The sequence below is a fragment of the Leucoraja erinacea genome, chromosome 4, assembly GCF_028641065.1.
Source record: "Leucoraja erinacea ecotype New England chromosome 4, Leri_hhj_1, whole genome shotgun sequence".
Lineage (NCBI taxonomy): Eukaryota > Metazoa > Chordata > Chondrichthyes > Rajiformes > Rajidae > Leucoraja > Leucoraja erinaceus.
Window position 1 is genome coordinate 102,072,382 of NC_073380.1, and position 20,115 is coordinate 102,092,496.

At 41.4% G+C, this 20,115-nt stretch overlaps 1 protein-coding gene across 1 annotated transcript in view; it reads right to left on the bottom strand.

The window, feature by feature from the left end:
• The window catches only part of rttn (rotatin), a 221,600-nt gene that overhangs the window by 193,052 nt on the left and 8,433 nt on the right, over positions 1-20,115 (bottom strand). The window contains exons 4-8 of the mRNA XM_055634871.1: positions 19,006-19,113; positions 17,356-17,446; positions 12,605-12,719; positions 8,527-8,677; positions 5,001-5,166 (exon numbers count right to left, since the gene is read on the bottom strand). Coding sequence (XP_055490846.1) covers positions 5,001-5,166; positions 8,527-8,677; positions 12,605-12,719; positions 17,356-17,446; positions 19,006-19,113 — 631 coding nt within the window. The remainder of the gene's footprint in view (positions 1-5,000; positions 5,167-8,526; positions 8,678-12,604; positions 12,720-17,355; positions 17,447-19,005; positions 19,114-20,115) is intronic.

Genomic DNA, 20,115 nt, shown 5'->3' on the forward strand with positions numbered 1-20,115 from the left:
CAATGCCAAGAAGACAGAGTACTTTGCGTTCAACGTTGGTGACCATGAGCCTCTTAAGACCAGTGGCAGTGCATCTGTCAAGATAGTGGAGGACTTCAAGTACCTGGGAGCGAGGATGGAGAGCTCAGAGAATGACATGGAAAGCCCTCAATAACATGGGGGGAAATCTGGACGTCTCGGATGTCTAAGGGTCTCAAACTGAGATTTTTTAATGTAACTGCGGAGACCATATCATTGTATGGGTGTGAGGCATGGACTCTCACTCGAGCACTGTCCAAGTCTCGCGATGGTACCTACACCCGAATGCTCAGAAAAGTTCAAAATGTCAGTTGGAGGGGCCACATCACTAACGCCCAGCACTATGGGGAGATTCCACCTCTGACCGAGAAGATCAGGTGGAGAAGGGTGAGGCTCGCTGCTCACTGCCACCGCCACCCAGAAATGCCAGCAAACAGGGTTGTGCAGTGGGAACCACCCATGGAAGACGTGACCCGGGACGGCCAATCAAGACGATGCTGAAGACGTTGATGGAAGACAAATGGGTGGAGACAAAAGAGGAGCTTGTCAGCTGCATGGAGGACAGAGATGTGTGGTGCGTCCGTCACCGTGCCCGTCGGAAACCAGCACCACTACGTCGCTAATGTTTTCAATGATATAATAATTAATATCCAATTTGATATTGTGTTCTTCTTTGCCTTTTATTCCTATTAGGGATAAACATTCAACAGACCACTTGTAGATTCAGTTACAGTCACCCTATGTATCACAATCACCCTATGTGTCAGATTAATTTCATGACTCATGTCCTACCTGCCAATTCTGTGAAGTTGAGACTTGGACCTAGATGGTAGAGCAGATTGTATGGGCTGAGTAAACTCCTTATTTTTCCCATTCCTACAAGCTCATGAATCAGTCGAGGGTGACTCATGACTGAAATTTTCCGTAATAAATTTATTTTGCTCTTCAAGCAACACTGTCACCCTTTCCATCACCTCCGATCTGTCACTGCAGGAAACTCACCGAGAATAAATCGCCCCATACTTAAATACTACAAAATGCCAGTCTTTAATGTTCAGAATGAAAAAGGGATAGGTTTTACCTCAGTGGAGAACATGGCTCATTACCAAAAGCAAACACCCTAAACCTAGTAATAGAAAATCAATCTCCTTCAAAAAGAAAAGGGAAAGAAAACAAGGTGTTGGAAATGTGAAATAAAAGCAGATCACTGGGTACATGCAGTTTATCATCCAATATCGATTGAGAGAATAAGATGATTTCTAGATATGAACTTTTCATAAGAAATGTCACTTAGAATTTCTCTTCATGCATCGTGCATTTAGTTTTTTAATCCATTTAAAGAAATCAGAGGGAGAGGAGCCTGAGGTCGTGGTACATATAGGTACCAATGACATAGGAAAAAAAAGGGAAGAGGTCCTGAAGGGAGGATTTAGGGAGTTGGGAGGAGAGTTAAGAAAAAGGACCAAAAAGGTAACAATCTCAGGATTACTGCCTGTGCCACGCGACAGTGAGAGTAGGAATGGAGCGAGGTGGAGGATAAATGCGTGGCTGAAAGACTGGTGCAGAGGGCAGGGATTCAAGTTCTTGGATCATTGGGACTTCTTTTGGGGAAGGTGGGACCTGTACAGAAAGGATGGGTTGCACTTGAACCCGAGGGGGACCAATATCCTAGCGGGGAAATTTGCAAAGGCAGCTGGGGAGACTTTAAACTAGAATGGTTGGGGCGAGGGACTCAAATAGCGAAAGGTAGTAGACAGAATGGGAGGCAGGAAGCAGAAATGGGAAGCACTCGGACGCAAGAGGAGAAAGGAAAAAAAGGAAATAAACAGAGAATAAGGGACGGGGGTTTTCTTAAATGTGCATATTTTAATGCTAGGAGCATTGTAAGAAAGGTGGATGAGCTTAGAGTCTGGATCGACACCTGGAAGTATGATGTTGTGGCGATCAGTGAAACGTGGTTGCAGGAGGGCTGTGATTGGAAACTAAATATTCCAGGATTTCGTTGCTTCAGGTGTGATAGAATTGGAGGGGCAAGAGGTGGAGGTGTTGCATTGCTAGTCAGGGAAGATATTACAGCAGTGCTTTGGCAGGATAGATTGGAGGGCTCATCTAGGGAGGCTATTTGGGTGGAATTGAGAAGTGGGAAAGGTGTAGCAACACTTATAGGGGTGTATTATAGACCGCCAAACGGGGAACGAGAACTGGAAGAGCAAATATGTAAGGAGATAGCAGAGATTAGTAGTAAGCACAAGGTAGTGATTGTGGGAGATTTCAACTTTCCACACATAGACTGGGAAACACATTCTGTAAATGGGTTGGATGGGTTGGAGTTTGTAAAATGTGTGCAGGATAGTTTTTTGCAGCAATACATAGAGGTACCTACTAGAGGAGGGGCAGTGCTGGACCACCTGTTAGGAAATGAGATGGGACAGGTGGCGGAGGTATGCGTTGGGGAGCACTTCGGGTCCAGTGATCACAATACCATTAGTTTCAATATAACTATGGAGAGGGTCAGAACTGGACCTAGGGTTGAGATTTTTGATTGGAGAAAGGCTAACTTTGATGCGATGCGAGATGATTTAAAAGGAGTGAACTGGGACATTTTGTTTTATGGGAAAGATGTAGAAGAGAAATGGAGGACATTTAAAGGGGAAATTTTAAGAGTACAGAATCTTTATGTTCCTGTTCAGTTGAAAGGAAACAGTAAAAATTGGAAAGATCCCTGGTTTTCAAGGGAAATTGGACATCTTGTTCGGAAAAAGAGGGAGATCTACAATAATTATAGGCAGCATGAAGTAAAAGAGGTGCTTGAGGAGTATAAGGAATGTAAAAAGAATCTTAAGAAAGAAATTAGAAAAGCTAAAAGAAGATATGAGGTTGCTTTGGCAAGTAAGGTGAAAGTCAATCCAAAGGGTTTCTACAGCTATATTAATAGCAAAAGGACAAGGAGGGATAAAATTGGTCCATTGGAGAGACAGAGTGGACAGCTATCTGCAGAGCCAAAAGAGATGGGGGAGATATTGAACAATTTTTTTTCATCGGTATTCACCAAGGAGAAGATATTGAATTATGTGAGGTAAGGGAAACTAGTAGAGTAGCTATGGATACTATGAGGTTCAAAGTAAAAGAAGTACTGACACTTTTGAAAAATATAAAAGTGGATAAGTCTCCAGGTCCTGACAGGATATTCCCTAGGACATTGAGGGAAGTTAGTGTAGAAATAGCCGGGGCTATGACAGAAATATTTCAAATGTCATTAGAAACGGGAATAGTCCCTGACGATTGGCGTACTGCGCATGTTGTTCCATTGTTTAAGAAGGGTTCTAAGAGTAAACCTAGCAATTATAGACCAGTTAGTTTGACTTCAGTGGTGGGCAAATTAATGGAAAAGATACTTAGAGACAATATATATAAGCATCTAGATAAACAGGGTCTGATTAGGAACAGTCAACATGGATTTGTGCCTGGAAGGTCATGTTTGACTAATCTTCTTGAATTTTTTGAAGAGGTTACTAGGGAAATTGACGAGGGTAAAGCAGTGGATGTTGTCTATATGGACTTTAGTAAGGCCTTTGACAAGGTTCCTTAAGAAGGTTCAACTGTTGGGTATAAATGCAGGAATAGCAAGATGGATTCAACAGTGGCTGAATGGGAGAAGCCAGAGGGTAATGGTGGATGGCTGTTTATCGGGTTGGAGGCAGGTGACTAGTGGGGTGCCTCAGGGATCTGTGTGGGGTCCTTTGTTGTTTGTCATGTACATCAATGATCTGGATGAAGGTGTGGTAAATTGGATTAGTAAGTATGCAGATGATACCAAGATAGGGGGTGTTGTGGATAATGAAGAGGATTTCCAAAGTCTACAGAGTGATTTAGGCCATTTGGAAAAATGGGCTGAAAGATGGCAGATGGAGTTTAATGCTGATAAATGTGAGGTGCTACACCTTGGCAGGACAAATCAAAATAGGACGAACATGGTAAATGGTAGGGAATTGAAGAATACAGTTGAACAGAGGGATCTGGGTATAACCGTGCATAGTTCCTTGAAGGTGGAATCTCATATAGATAGGGTGGTAAAGAAAGCTTTTGGTATGCTAGCCTTTATAAATCAGAGCATTGAGTATAGAAGCTGGGATGTAATGTTAAAATTGTACAAGGCATTGGTGAGGCCAAATCTGGAGTATGGTGTACAATTTTGGTAGCCAAATTATAGGAAGGATGTCAACAAAATAGAGAGAGTACAGAGGAGATTTACTAGAATGTTGCCTGGGTTTCAACAACTAAGTTACAGAGATAGGTTGAATAAGTTAGGTCTTTATTCTCTGGAGCGCAGAAGGTTAAGGGGGGACCTGATAGAGGTCTTTAAAATGATGAGAGGGATAGACAGAGTTGATGTGGACAAGCTTTTCCCTTTGAGAATAGGGAAGATTCAAACAAGAGGACATGACTTCAGAATTAAGGGACAGAAGTTTAGGGGTAATATGAGGGGGAACTTCTTTACGCAGAGAGTGGTGGCGGTGTGGAATGAGCTCCCAGTGGAAGTGGTGGAGGCAGGTTCATTGGTATCATTTAAAAATAAATTGGATAGGCATATGGATGAGAAGGGAATGGAGGGTTATGGTACGAGTGCAGGCAGGTGGGACTAAGGGGAAAAAAAATTTGTTCGGCATGGACTTGTAGGGCCAAGATGGCCTGTTTCCGTGCTGTAATTGTTATATGGTTATATGGTTAAACCTTTTTTTTTTACTTTAATTTTCAAACAAAAAACTTTAAAAGTCATAAATTTGATTTGAATATAATTATCAAATGGAATTTAGTATGACGGAAAGTAAATCATAGGCTAAACAAACGCAATGCCTAAAGTGTGCAAGGACACAAATATAATGTACCATGATTGGTACATTATATTTGAAGAAAATATTATATAAGAAGAAAATATTCAGTGTACAGAAGAATTCAGAAGTAACATGGTCCTAACCAATTACCTTGAGGATGCTGCATCACCATCTTGGCCATCACCTCTGGGGCGCTGAACTGTTCGTCCAACCACTGACGGTCTGGGACTGGTACTTCTGGGAGATGGATTTTGGGATACGTGCATTCCTCGTGCTTCTTGGGAATAAGCCAAGGACGAGTTCTGTGAAACTAAACCTATAGGAAGAAAAGTGAATATAATGGATTTCCATTTCCAATTTTTATTCATTAAAACCTTAAAATTAAGATTACGTATTCATATTAGTGTACGTAAATTATGTTGGTGTTTATCAAGTTCTTTATATGAAGCCTCTTCCAGCTGAAAATTCAGTGTCTGCCTCAGCATAGGTTGGTATAATTGCTCATTGCATTACACATTGCTACATTTACAGCCGAATCATTCCGAATCTCTCCAGCTGCCTGAGTGTACACCTACTTCCCCTGTCTGGACCAATCTTGCAGAATAACCAGACGCATCAGGCACAATGAAGCCTGCAAACACCACCAGAGGCTCACTTGCATTTGATGAGGTCAAAGCTAGGGACTGTGAGGCTGTGAGAATTTGTGTTTTCCTTTTTTAAATGTGTCGGAACCAACTAAAAGTGACTTTATTAAAATGTAATAAAATAAAATATTGAAGTTTTATTAATATGCAAGTATAAAATAGCTTCGCTGCTCGACTCCTTGCGGTCCAGATACATAGAAAAGCAAAATTGCAGTTAAAATGTTGAGAGCCAATGATTCTAAATAACACATTTCAGCCCCATTAACTTCTGCAGTTTACACACAAACTCACAACAGAAGACTCATCACTCCTTCTCTCCAGAGATGCTGACTGTCCCACTGAAACACTCCAGCATTTTGTGTCTACCTTCGATTTAAACCAGCATCAGCACTTCTTTCCTACATATCACTCCTACCCATATCCACTGTTCAATAAGATTATTGCTCATCTGTTTGTAATCTCTATTCTGCATTCACATCTAGTTTGTAATCTCAAATCTGCATTTGCATCATGCATGCTCAGCCCCCTGCTTTATACTCATGACTGTGTTGCCGGGCATAGGGCGAACTCCATCATCAAGTTTGCTGACGACACCACTGTTGTTGGACGAATTACAGATGGTGATCAATCAGAGTATACAAGTGAGCTCGACAGATTGGCCAAATAGTGCCAGCACAACAACCTGGCTCTCAACACGTACAACCAAGGAACTGATTGTGGACTTTGGAAGGGGAAGGGTGAGGGCCCACAACCCTGTTTATATCAATGGGTCAATGGTGGAGAGTGTCAAAAACTTAAAATTCCTGGGCATGCATATTTCCGAAGATCTTTCCTGGACCCAGCACACTGATGCTATTATAAAGAATGCACATGAGCGGCTCTACTTCCTGAGAAGATTACGGAGAGTCGATAAGTCAAGGAGGATTATCTTGAACTTCTACAGGTGCACAGTAGAGAGCATACTGACTGGCTGCATCGTGGCCTGGTTCGGCAACGTAAACGTCCAGGCGCTCCAGTTTCCACCCATATCTCAAAGATGTCAGGTTTGTAGGTCAATTGGCCTCTATAAATTGCTCCTAATGTGGTGGTTGAGAAAATGGGATAACATTCAACTGGTTTGAACGCATGATCAATGGTTATAGTGGACACGGTGGGCTAAAGGACTTCTTTCCCTGCTGTATCTCTAAACTTTAAACTGAGCTGCAAACCTGTTAGCAGTGTCGAGAGTAATTTAAAAAAAAATTGCAGATATTAGTTAACCACAATTGTTTGAGACCAGGAGAGAACCGAACATGAAGTTTGTGCTGAATGATTCTGTAACTTCTCTGACCAGAATAAAGGAAGGAAAAGAATAGATTTCTAATCAACACACATCTCCAAAAGAAAAAACAATTGGCTTACAAGGCAGATGATGGTAGATCTATTGATGAGCAATGAAATGGATCAAATGGTTGATGAGAAAAACACAAATTGAATAGGTTTAGTGCTGAGTACAGGGAAACAAAACCTCATAAAGAAGTAGCTGTGTGTCAATTGCAGATAATGATTGAAGAGTCAATGTCAACTTCTGAAAAATAATTACTTACACACTTTGTGAAGACACGCCACCTACAGAGAATATAAAGACCTACTATAGATGAATCATGTGTCCATTTTCTGTTTTGTAATGCAATTCTGAATGCCTAGACTAATTAGCTTTGAAAGAGGTGTCAGTGATGCAGATAGCCGGGGGCTTTGACTTTGACATCGGGAGGAGAATGGGGAGTGCAGGGGAGAGATAAGACTTTGCCTTCCATCACAGTGAGGAGGAGATTCACTGTGATGGATGCTTGTGTAAATTGTGTTGTGTCTTGGTTCTTTTCTTGTTGTATGACTGCAGAAACCAAATTTCGTTTGAACTTCAATGAGGTTCAAATGACAACAAATAAATTGTGTTGTATTGTATTGTTATTAATTAACTTCAAATGCATGTCTCGATGTCAACATTTTTCATAATTTGTGTCACAAACAATTCAAACATGATTCCATGTTTTAAAAGCCGTTATATGTGCAGCTGTTGTTTGGGTGAAAGAATACAGGGGTCATTTTGATCTTTTTTCAACAAATTTCAACTCTCAGTCAGACTCTCAAGACGAGCTCACAGGTCAACAACTCATCTTCGTCTCTCTTTTCTATTTGCCACCTTTCCACCTAACAACTGTATTGTCAATATGACAGTCAGTGGGCAGGAGTGCAAAAATATTGGGGTTGACCAGAGGACATAGTTTCTAACGGAGGAGGAAAAGGTTCAAACCTCTGTCCCACTTTCCAGAGTTACTCACAAATTCTCCCGAGTTTTCCCCTTGATTTAAACTCAGAGAATGTCCGTAGCGAGTTCGTAGCGAGTCCGTAGGAGTCCGTAGATATTTCGTAGCGGCTCGTAATGCCAGCCGTAGGTACTCGGGGCATCAGGTAAATCGGGACGTTTTTTCAGCATGTCCAAAAATGTCCACAAGTGAAATAAATAGCCCCGAGTACCTACTGCTGGCATCTCCGAGTTTGAATCAAGGGGAAAACTCGGGAGAATTCGTGAGTAACTTGGACAAGTGGGACAGGGGCTTTAGAAAGGATTTGAAGAATGTTTTTCTCTAGAGCGTAGTTCCAATCTGGAATGCATTTCTTCAGGTGACGGTGAAAGCAAATACTCTCCAACATTTTAAAACCTCTTGTTAAACACTTGAATCACTATGATGCAGTAGCCTCCAGATCAGGTGTTGGTGAATGGGATTATTATTTATAGATACTTAATGGTTAATATTGATGTAGAGGTCAGAGGGCCTCTTTCTGTGCAGCAAGACTCAAGAAACTCATCATTTTCAAAGTTAAAAAATTGTAGATACCGTAAATCCGAAAGTAAAACAGAAATACTAGAAATACTCAGCTGGTTACAAAATCTCATCTACTCGAAATGTTAACCCGGTTTCTCCATCAATGCTGCTGATCTGCTGAGTATTTACTGCATTTTCTCATTTTAACCACGCAACTCATCTTACCTTGCTTTGCAGAAAAGAAGCTGGGATCCCTGTGGAAGTTCAGTCGACTTTGTAAATACCTGCAGAGTTGAGTCAGGCAGCTTATAGCAAGCATTGCTAAATATTGTTTTCCATCTCTTTCAAATGCTAACTTGGTCAACAAAAGAAGGTTCTAAAAGATTTAACACAGTTAAAATAATTAGAACTGCATGAAAACAGGGGGGGGGGGGGGGGGGGGGGGGGGGGGGGTACACCTCAATATATGCAAATGCAAATGGCAATTATCTGACAGTAGCCAGGAAGGTTTCAGGTTTGATTTCCCACCTGAAGCCATTGTGATGCCTCAGTTGCCATCCTGGAGTATCCTTCATCCAGGATGGCAACAGAAGCATCACAGTGGCTTCAGTGCCTTGGATCATGCAAGGGAAGGCTCAAATATGAAACATACAAAATAAAACATAGAAAATAGGTGCAGGAGTAGGCTAGCACTTCGAGCCAGCACTGCCCCGATGAATAAACAGAATGCCACCTGGCAACCTAACAATAGTGCAAGAAAATAACTGAGCTGCTTTGTGATTTAAATACAATATTTAGCATTTTGTGGATGAGCAGGAATTAATTTTAAGTAAAATTGAGTATGAATAGGGTATGTGATAACCTTATGGACAAATATTTGATTGTGAAGGTAGTAATGCACTGTTTATGGAACAGTGCAGTGAAACACTTTTGCATGCTATAATAGTGGCTAGAATAATTCACAAAGAAATAATGGATAACAATTGGTCAACGGTACTTTTAAATGACACAAACCTTTAAGATTACATATTATTAACATAAATATTTCTTATAATATTGTAGCCTGGAAAAGCAGTTCTGTTATTCACCAGAGATAAGGCTTAAAATATGCAAATTTCTTCCCATGATACAAAGTACATATGCACATATGGCAGAATGCGTTATCAGATCTACCAGAAACCAAATGAAATGATCTGTTATAAACAGAATTTGGATGATAAATAGAATAGGTTATCTGAAAAGAAAGGTAAACAAATTATATAGATAAAAGATATTATTTAGATATTGTTAGACATCCTAACTGTTTTACAAATTTAACTTAAATGAGGTCCTTAAAATCAGGAAGAATCTGACAAAACTTGATATTCAGTCGGTTGAATGCCAAAACATTACATAGTCTGCTGCAAAATTGAAACTTTAATGAATACAAAATTTCAAAGTATTTTCTGAATAATAGAGGATTGTTCAAATGCATACTTATGCTAGAAGGGAAAAGGCAGTCTGAAGAAGCTACTTAAGATGAATAGATACACTGCTGCCAACATTGTGTCTGTCTGAAGGTACACAAAATTGCTGGAGAAACTCAGCAGGTGCAGCAGCATCTATGGAGCGAAGAAAATAGGCGACGTTTTGGGCCGAAACCATTCTTCTGGATCCTTCTTGAACACATTGCGTCTGTCCGATCTGGTTTGTCAAAGTTGTACATGCTTGGATTGTGTGTCTGCTTTGTTTAATGTGTGTGTAACTCATCATAATAACAGAATAAACTGATTAAGTATTTTCTCATCAAGCTGACTTCCACTACAAATCCTTTTAAAATCGAACAATGTGTGAAGCATTCTTTAATTCTTTAATGCACTTTAATGCATTCTTTAATACCTTTAAAGAATCGGGCAGATGGGGGTCGTCAGCCTGGGAAGGCAGTCCATCTAGGAGAAGGAAAACTCTGATTTAAAACCTCCACTGCCTTGTGGCCATATCCAGTCATGGAAAAGGCTCCAGGATTAAACCTCAAGAAAATCCGGAGTCGCCGCTAAGGCAGTTTGTCGTTGTCTACAACCTCGCTCTGGCAGCTCCTGCGACAGCGCTGGTGCCAAACTGTAACGGCCCTGCGGTTCCAATGGATCGATCAGGGATGTGGAGAGGGGGGGGAGGGTAACGTGCTGCATGGGCAACAGGCTTGCATCTGACCAGGATGCATCACCCATGGTCAATCATGACCGAGAGGAGCCTACTTACTTAATACCCTTCATTCAGAATCATTGTTATAGCAAATACATTCCCATGATCCAGGCTTGAAAAACATCTAACATCATTGAACTCTGACTAAGTTACTGCCCCATCCCAACCTCAGCTTAACTGTTAATTGAAATTTCAGCTTAATTAATCCCATTTTCTAAATCAATAGCATGATCACATCACAGCACTTCCAAAAAAGTGTTATTTAAAAGATCATAAAATTAACATCCGATTCATGGGAGGTAGACAAAAATGCTGGAGAAACTCAGTGGGCGAGGCAGCATCTACGGAGGGAAGGAAAAGCTGATGTTTCGGGTCAAGACCCTTCTTCAGACTGCCTTCGATTTTTCCAGCATCTGCAGTTCTTTCTTAAACATCCGATTCATGGGAATCAGGCACCAGTGTCTCTTAATTATGCAGCTGCAACTTAAACCATAGGTGGCCATCATAAACTGTCAAGGAATCACTTCTACTGACATTCTGCAAAGATACTGTATAGCCTTTCATATTATTAGTTCCAATAACAAAAATAAACTTATTGCTAATGAAACATTTTTTTTGAGAATCGTGCAGGAAAAAATGTTTTGTTGTTGTGAGTCTTCATGTTCCCATCATGAACAAGCCGGCACAGTGGTAGATTTTTTGCCTTACAATGCCTGAGAGGCGAGTTCTATCCTAACTGGGTGGTTGCCTGTATAGAGTTTGTATGTTCTCCCCATGACCTGTGTGAGTTTTCATGTGCTTCGATTTCCCCCCCAAACTCCAAAGACATGCAGGTTTGTAGGTTAATTGGCTTGGTATAATTGTAAATTGTCCCCAGGTGAGAACGGCCAGGAACATCGGGCCTCCGTAGAGGCAATTACGGTGGCTTCAATAGGACTGACTTTGGGGTGAACTTGGGGTGGGGACTGGACATTGTGCCTTCCCCCACAGTGGTAACCACTGTGGGGGGATGATTTTTTTGTCTAATGTAATCCTGTAAGTCTGTATCCAAGATGGCTGCCGTGAAGCGAGAGTGGACGCTGGCGCGCTTTGGCTGCCGCTGCTCTCTCTTCACATTCTTTTTTGATTTTCTGTTTTTGAATTGAATTCTGTTTTTAATTTGTGTCTCTGTGATGTCTTTATTACTTATTTTATTCTGATTATATGTTTTTATTCCTATTAATCTATGTAAGGTGTCCTTTAGATGTCTGAAAGGCGCCCATTAAATAAAATGTATTATTATTATTAGGATAGTTCTTAAGTGATAGGAGCAGAATTAGACCAATCAGTCCATCAAGACTACTCCACCATTCAATCATGGCTGCTCTATCTTTCCCTCCTAACCACATTCTCCAGCCTTCTCCCCATAATCTCTACTTTAAAAATATCCATTGAGTTGGTCTCCACCGCCCTGTGTGGCAATGAATTCCACAGATTCGCCACCTTCTGCCTAAAGAAATTCCTCCTCATCTCCATTCTGAAGGTTGTGCCCTCTGGTCCTAGACTCCCACTCGTGGAAACATCCTCTCCACATCCACTCTATCCTAGGCCATATGCCTTCTTCAACGCTCTCTCTACTTGCGTTGCCACTTCCAGCGACCTATGGACCTCAAGATCCCTTTGAACATTGATGCTGTTAAGGGTCTTGCCTTGCCATTGTACTGTATATTTTTCCTTTACATACGACCTCCCAAAGTGCAGTCTCTCCTGTCAAAGAATTCAAGGGAGCTTGTGAAATTTCATATATTTTGTGTTTTTATGACTGTTGGCAGATCACTTTCCCTCCTGGGATGAATAGTTCTACCGTACAGTATCGTATTGCAATTTGATAGTGTGCGGGGTGATCGCTGGTAGGCCGAAGGGCCTGTTTCCGTGCTATATCTCTAAACATTAAAACATATATAAATGTAATGGGAATTAAAAGAAATTGAAGATAGGGTGCTTAATACGATGAACTATATAATAGAATTTCTAGGGCTCGAGCACTAGATTGCTAGTCCATTACCAATGTACAATCATTCCCAATTGTTAATCATGTTTCACTTATTAATTAATTGAAGGTGGTAAATTTTGTCTTTCGTACCTGAACAATCTTTGGACGTTGAAGAAAGATCTCGGTTGGAAAATCTTGCATGATTACGTCTTGTAAAAGCTCGCATGTACTGCGAACTAAAGTGCGATTGCTACTTTTTAGAGAGCTGTTGAAAAGAAAAGAAATAGAAATGAATCTTCCACTTTTTCCTATTGTATATTCAAGGGTGGGATGGTTGCTTCTAAAAATGGAAGCAATGAGACAATAATGTAGTACAAAAGCTCAGATCCCTGCAGAAATTCATTACCTTCTTTACCCATGTAAATTATTTATTTTTATTAATAGAATTAAATAAGCACAAAAAAAGCAAATCCACATATTTTATAATAAAACTGCAATAATGTCAGTCATACGCACAACATGGTAAAACATGTTTATTAAAGTCTACTCACAGTACACTTCAGCATGGTGTTAAAGCAAGCGTAACAGCTACTCAGACTAACTATATGAACTGAATTCAGATACTATAAACCGCGTAGTGGGCGGAGCTTCTAGATTGTTACAATTGGTTAGTATGAAGTAACCAATCTTCATCTTTCTTTACAGAAATGAAATAAGGCACAACTAAAACGCAAGCCAATAAGCAGAAACACATTAATACGTGGTGGCTAAATAATACAGTAGCCGAAACGCTAATGACACACACAGGGATGTATGGATGGTTACATCTAAGGGGTGGCCTACAGACCCGTCGGGCGCGTGCAATAGAAATCCACGTCTCCGCCTTTCACCATCAAACGTGTGATCAAACGTGTGATCTCTGGATACGGAGTCGCAGGAAGGAAATGTTGAAGGTTGCATCTGTAAATGCTCCCGTCCACACTTACCAGGTAAGAGCGCGGTTCTTTGGCAGGGCTGTGAATGTGAACCAAACAGCCTTAGCCCTTACCGGTCTGAAGGCAAACAACCTTTCCACTGGAGAGAGGTTTAAGAGGTTTGCTGGACTTGTCGAAAGATCATTTCTGTGCATTACATTTCAGTTCTCAAGGAGGTGGCCCTAAAATCGTGGATGCATTGGTGATCATTTTCCAATGTTCTCTCGACCCTGAATCAGTTCCTGTAGACTGTGGACAATGTAACCCCACTTTTTAAGAAAGGAGGGAGAGCGAAAACAGGGAATTATAGACCATTTAGCCTTACATCGGTATTGGGGAAGATGCTCGAGTCAATTACTAAAGATGTTATAGCAGTGCATTTGGAAAGCAGTGATAGGATCGGTCAAAGTCAGCATGGATGTATGAAGGGGAAAATCATGCTCGACTAATCTTCTGAAATTTTTTGATGTAATAAGCAGAATGGATGAGAGAGCCAGTGGATATAGAAACATATAAAATAGGTGCAGGAGTAGGCCATTTGGCCCTTCGAGCCTGCACCGCCATTCAATATGATCATGGCTGATCATCCAACTCAGTATCCTGTACCTGCCTTCTCTCCATACCCCCTGATCCCATTAGCCACAAGGGCCACATCTAACTCACTCTTAAATATAGCCAATGAACTGGCCTCAACTACCTTCTGTGGCAGAGAACTCCAGAGATTCACCACTCTGTGTGAAAAAATGTTTTTCTCATCTTGGTCCTAAAAGATTTCCCCCTTATCCGTAAACTGTGATCCCTTGTTCTGGACTTCCCCAACATCGGGAACAATCTTCCTGTATCTAGCCTGTCCAACCCCTTAAGAATTCTGTAAGTTTCTATAAGATCCCCCCTCAACCTTCTAAATTCTAGTGAGTACAAGCCGAGTCTATCCAGTCTTTCTTCATATGAAAGTCCTGACATCCCAGGAATCAGTCTGGTGAACCATCTCTATACTCCCTCTATGGCAAGAACGTCTTTCCTCAGGTTAGGAGACCAAAACTGTATGCAATACTCCAGGTGTGGTCTCACAAAGACCCTGTACAACTGCAGTAGAACCTCCCTGCTCCTATACTCAAATCCTTTTGCTATGAATGCTAACATACCATTGGCTTTCTTCACTGCTTGCTGCACCTGCATGCCTACTTTCAATGACTGGTGTACCATGACACCCAGGTCTCGTTGCATCTCCCCTTTTCCTAATGGGCTACCATTCAGATAATAGTCTACTTTCCTGTTTTTGCCACCAAAGTGGATAACCTCACATTTATCCACATTATACTGCATCTGCCATGCATTTGCCCACTCACCCAGCCTATCCAAGTCACATTGCAGCCTCCTAGCATCCTCCTCACTGCTAACACTGCCCCCCCCCCCCCCCCCCCCCCCCCCCCCCCCCCGCTTCGTGTCATCCGCAAACTTGGAGATGTTGCATTCAATTCCCTCGTCCAAATCATTAATATATATTGTAAATAGCTGGGGTCCCAGCACTGAGCCTTGCGGTACCCCACTAGTCACTGCCTGCCATTCTGAAAAAGACCCGTTTACTCCTACTCTTTTCTTCCTGTTTGCCAGCCAGTTCTCTATCCACATCAAGACTGAACCCCCAATACCGTGTGCTTTAAGTTTTTATACTAATCTCTTATGTGGGACCTTGTCGAAAGCCTTCTGAAAGTCCAGATATAACACATCCACTGGTTCTCCCTTATCCACTCTACTAGTTACATCCTCGAAAAATTCTATAAGATTCATCAGACATGATTGACCTTTCATAAATCCATGCTGACTTAGTCCAATGATTTCACCCCTTTCCAAATGTGCTGCTATCCCATCTTTAATAACTGACTCTAGCAGTTTCACCACTACCGATGTTAGACTAACTGGTCTGTAATTCGCCGTTTTCTCTCTCCCTCCTTTTTTTTTAAAGTGAGGTTATATTAGCTACCCTCCAATCCTCAGGAACTACTCCAGAATCCAAAGAGTTTTGAATAATTATCACTAATGCATCCACTATTTCTGGGTTGCGAGGAGGCTGCAGGGTACTTGGATAGGCTGGGTGAGTGGACAGATGCATGGCAGATGCAGTATAATGTGGATAGATGTCAGGTTATCCACTTTGGTGGCAAGAGCAAGAAAGCAAATTATTATCTGGATGGTGTCAGAATAGAAAAAGGGGAGGTGCAACGAGACCTGGGTGTGCTTGTACATTAGTCACTGAAAGTAAGTTCAAGGTTCAAATTTATTTGCCACATGCACCATAAGGTGCAGTGAAATGAATTTACCATGTGGCGTTACAATTAAAAAAGGGCATAATACACAACATACTTCAACACAGACATCCACCACAGCATTCTTCACTGTGGTGGAAGGCAATAAAATTCAGACATTCTTCCTCCTCCTTTGTTCACCCGTGGTCGGGGCCCCGACCCTCGGTAGTCGCCGCTACGGACGGCTCAATGTTCACGCCCTCTGGTCAGAACGCCGACTTCGGGACAGGTCAAGCACACCACGCGGCCCGGAGCTCCCAATCAGTCACCTCCTTACCAGAGACCGCGGCTTCCAGGCCACAGGCTGGCGGTCGGAGCTCTTCTCCGGTGGCCCCCGGCAAGAGATCGCCCTCTCCACGATGAAAGGTCCACTCCACGCCTGCCGCCAGAAGCTCCACTGACCAAGGCTCCAAGATGTTGTCGGCCGCAGGCCACCGGTCGGAGCTCTTCTCCGGCGACACCTTGCAAGGAGTCGCCTCACTCCACGATGTTAAAGTCCCCGCTGCGCCGCCGCTGAAGCTCTGGGCCCGACTCCAGGAACAGCAGGCAGTGAAGAAAGCTAATGGCATGTTGACCTTCATTGCGAGAGGATTTGAGTTAAGGAGCAAGGAGGTCCTACTGCAGTTGTACAGGGACCTGGTGAGACCGCACCTGGAGTATAGTGTGCAATTTGAGGAAGGACATTATTGCTATTGAGGGAGTGTGGCGTAGGTTCACCAGGATAATTCCCGGGATGGCGGGACTGACATATGATGAAAGAATGGGTCGACTGGGCTTGTATTGACTAGAGTTTAAAAGGATGAGAGGGTATCTTATAGAAACATATAAAATTCTTAAAAGGATTGGACAGGCCAGATGTACGAAAAATGTTCCCAATGTTCAGGGAGATCAGAACCAGATTTCACAGTTTAAGAATAAGGGGTAGGCCATTTAGGACTGAGATGAGGAAAATCTTCTTCACCCAGAGAGTTGTGAATCTGTGAAATGCTCTGTGGAAGGGAGTGGAGGCCAATTCACTGGATTTTTTCAAGAGAGTTAGATTATCCTCTTAAGGCTAAAGGAATCAAGGGATATTGGGAAAAAAGCAGGAACGGTGCACTGATTTTAGATGATCAGCCATGATCATATTGAATGGTGGTGCTGGCTCAAATGGCCTACTCCTGTACCTATTTTTCTATGTTTCTATGTTCAGACTCAACACATCTATCATTTAGCTATCCCTTATAACCATATAACCATATAACAATTACAGCACGGAAACAGGCCATCTCAGCCCTTCAAGTCCGTGCCGAACACTTATTTTCCCCTAGTCCCATCTACCTGCACTCAGACCATAACCCTCCATTCCATTCCCGTCCATACACCTATCCAATTTATAAGACCTAACGTTCAACCTTTCTCTGTAACTTAGTTGCTGAAACCCAGGCAACATTCTAGTAAATCTCCTCTGTACTCTATTTTGTTGACAGCCTTCCTATAATTAGGCGACCAAAATTGTACCCCATACTCCAGAATTGGCCTCACCAATGCCTTGTACAATTCAAACCATACATTTTCAAAAAAGTTTGTCTTTCATTTCCCAAAATGATTCATATCTCTATTAAAACTTATTAAAACCTACCTCTCATTGGACAGAAGAACATGCCTGTCTGTCGTTGTCAGGGTTAACCAGGGGAAGGTTGAATATTTCAGACATTTCACCGCATCGTTAACTGAAAACAAGAGCACACATCAAAACGACGATGGAAAATAATATTGTAAAGTTTGCCCACCTATACCCAACATTAATAACAAATTGAATACCTTGTAGAATATGTAGGAATGAACTGCAGATGCTGGTTTACCTACTACCCATGTCATCCATACCTTCCATCCAGAGATGCTGCCTGTCCTACTGAGTTACTCCAGCATTTTGTGTCTGCCTTGTGCAATGCTGAGACTGGAGGTTGCCTGCCCCTCTTCCACTTTCATCCAACAGAAGCACTTATTGGAATCTCAGAAGAAAAGTCTGCCCAATAGATAGTGTAAAATCAACCCTTGGGAGACAACATTCTTCTTCCTGTTTACGATTTATCCATTGGGTGTCACCAAAAACTTGTCATCGCTCACTGTCCATTCTAAAATAACGTGAAAGATACAAGTCCCAATGGAGACCCAATCCAACCAGTGGCTGTCTTCAAGCAACCCTCTTCATTACAGCAACCCTCTTCACAAATGTTCTGCCTTAATATTTCTGCCTTAATATTCTGCCTTAATTTTCTTCTCTCCTCTGCAAAAACGTTGCCATTGTAAAGAACCTGATGTGGAGGATGAGAAGTAAATAGTTCACCTTTTGTCATTTCCACCCCAACACCACTTCAATCTCAGTTATCAACAAGTTAAAGATGACACCTGGATGTGCAAGGCCAAATATTTAACTTCAAGTCACATATCAATCCTATAATGTTAATGGGCCTTAAACTAAATATGTAAACAATGGCAAGCATCCTTCACTGTTCAAACCTTGCCACAAACATGGTCGTCCCATTTCATGAGGGCACTGCTCAACGAGAACAGGCATCAACTGCAACCTCCAGCCACTACTCAGTCCTAAATGGCCTACCCCTTATTCATCTTCTGTGCTAGCGAGGCTCCAAAAACTATTCTGCAATGTTTCCTAAAGTAAACTTGTACCATTACACCAAAAGGACTCAGAACAACATCATTCCGAAAATATTTTATTTACTTCTCTCCAACTGCAATAGAATAATAGCTATCCAATATCAATGTAGAAAGATGTGTTGATCTGCTCATGCAGTTTTGTAGAATACGTAAAATGCATATTCCACAAGGCTGACAAAGATCAATACAATCTTAACATCTGGGGTTGTGCTTATGAAAAATAAATTTGGTACTAAATTGATGCAAGTTTTAAAATGTCACAACCAGTCCCTTAGTCGATTTTTACAAGCCTTTTATTAAACTACACCCTTTCATTACTCAGCCTAATCTTCCTTACAACATAGTTATTCCTATCTGCTCCTATCACTTATGATCTTATTAGATTCTTGATTAGCACGGGTGTCAGAGGTTATGGGGAGAAGCCATGATTGAATGGCAGACTAGACTTGATGGGCCGAATGGCCTAATTCTGCTCCTATTACTTATGGTCAAGATAGTTCTTTGTAATAAAAATGCAAAAGTAGATGAAGATATTTCAAATCGGAAAGTTTAAATCTTCTAAAGACATGGACACAAATCTGGAAGCATCCAAACATTCTTGAAAACTCACCAACAGCTTTCCGGGGTGGAATTTCATTTGGTTCCACTTGACTGCCACTGTGTCGCTGAAAGTAACCAACCATTGTTTCTTCCTCCTCGGGTGGTACAATCGGCACGACTGTAAAAATGTGTTTTTAAAAAACTTTCAATTTTTGGACACCCAATGAAATACCATATATCACAACATTTTAAAACTCAAAATGTACAAAATCTTCCAAAAAGAAATTTGCTTCTACAGCAATTTTATATAGGGCAATTTGTTTGACATACTGCTCGTTTTAATTGTTATAACATTTTGAGTTTAAAATACATTTCCTTTGCTTTCCTTGCAGTTTACCAATGCAATTTCTTTAGTCAGAGATATTATCAGGAAAATCGTGTTGACTTTTTTGATAATCAGTAGCATGGCAAATATTTATTCTCCACCAATAATTCACAAACGGAATGGAATATGCCATATCAAAGAGCAACTCAAGAATCCACCACATTGTCTCTTCTGGATTACATAAGAATATGACAATCCTTCTCTGTAGGACATCGGTAAATCGGATTAGTTTTTATGATCATCCAGTAATTTCATATTCCTAGCTAATACTAGTTTGTTTTTTTTAAAGTCCATAAATTGTATTATTTGAATGTATCTCTGGATGGAAAATCAACATAAAGGAAGCAGGCAAATAAAAAAAATAATAGAAAATAATTGAAGGGTCTTTGACCTGCATTGTTGACTTTATTCATCTTTCTGCAGATACAACCAGAATGGAGAGAATTTGATGATTCCTCCAACACCTGACAGACTAAATTTTAAAATGTTCAATATCTGGGACAGTGCACGTCATCTCAGCAACGCACACTAATTGAGAGGTAGATCTGCGGTACAAATTATGCAATTTTAAATAGCTTTTGGCAACCACAAAATACATTACGCAATGACTAGGCTTTCATTGGTTGCGAATGCATTATCCAGGATGGATTTTGATGTAAAAAGACAACTCACAGCAGATTCCAAAATGTAGGCCTCCCACAGGAGCATCATAACCAATTGAACCTCTGCCAGATGTTATAAACACATGAGCCAGCATTCCAAGCATTTGTTGGCTCCTGATGCCTAAGAGGTCCA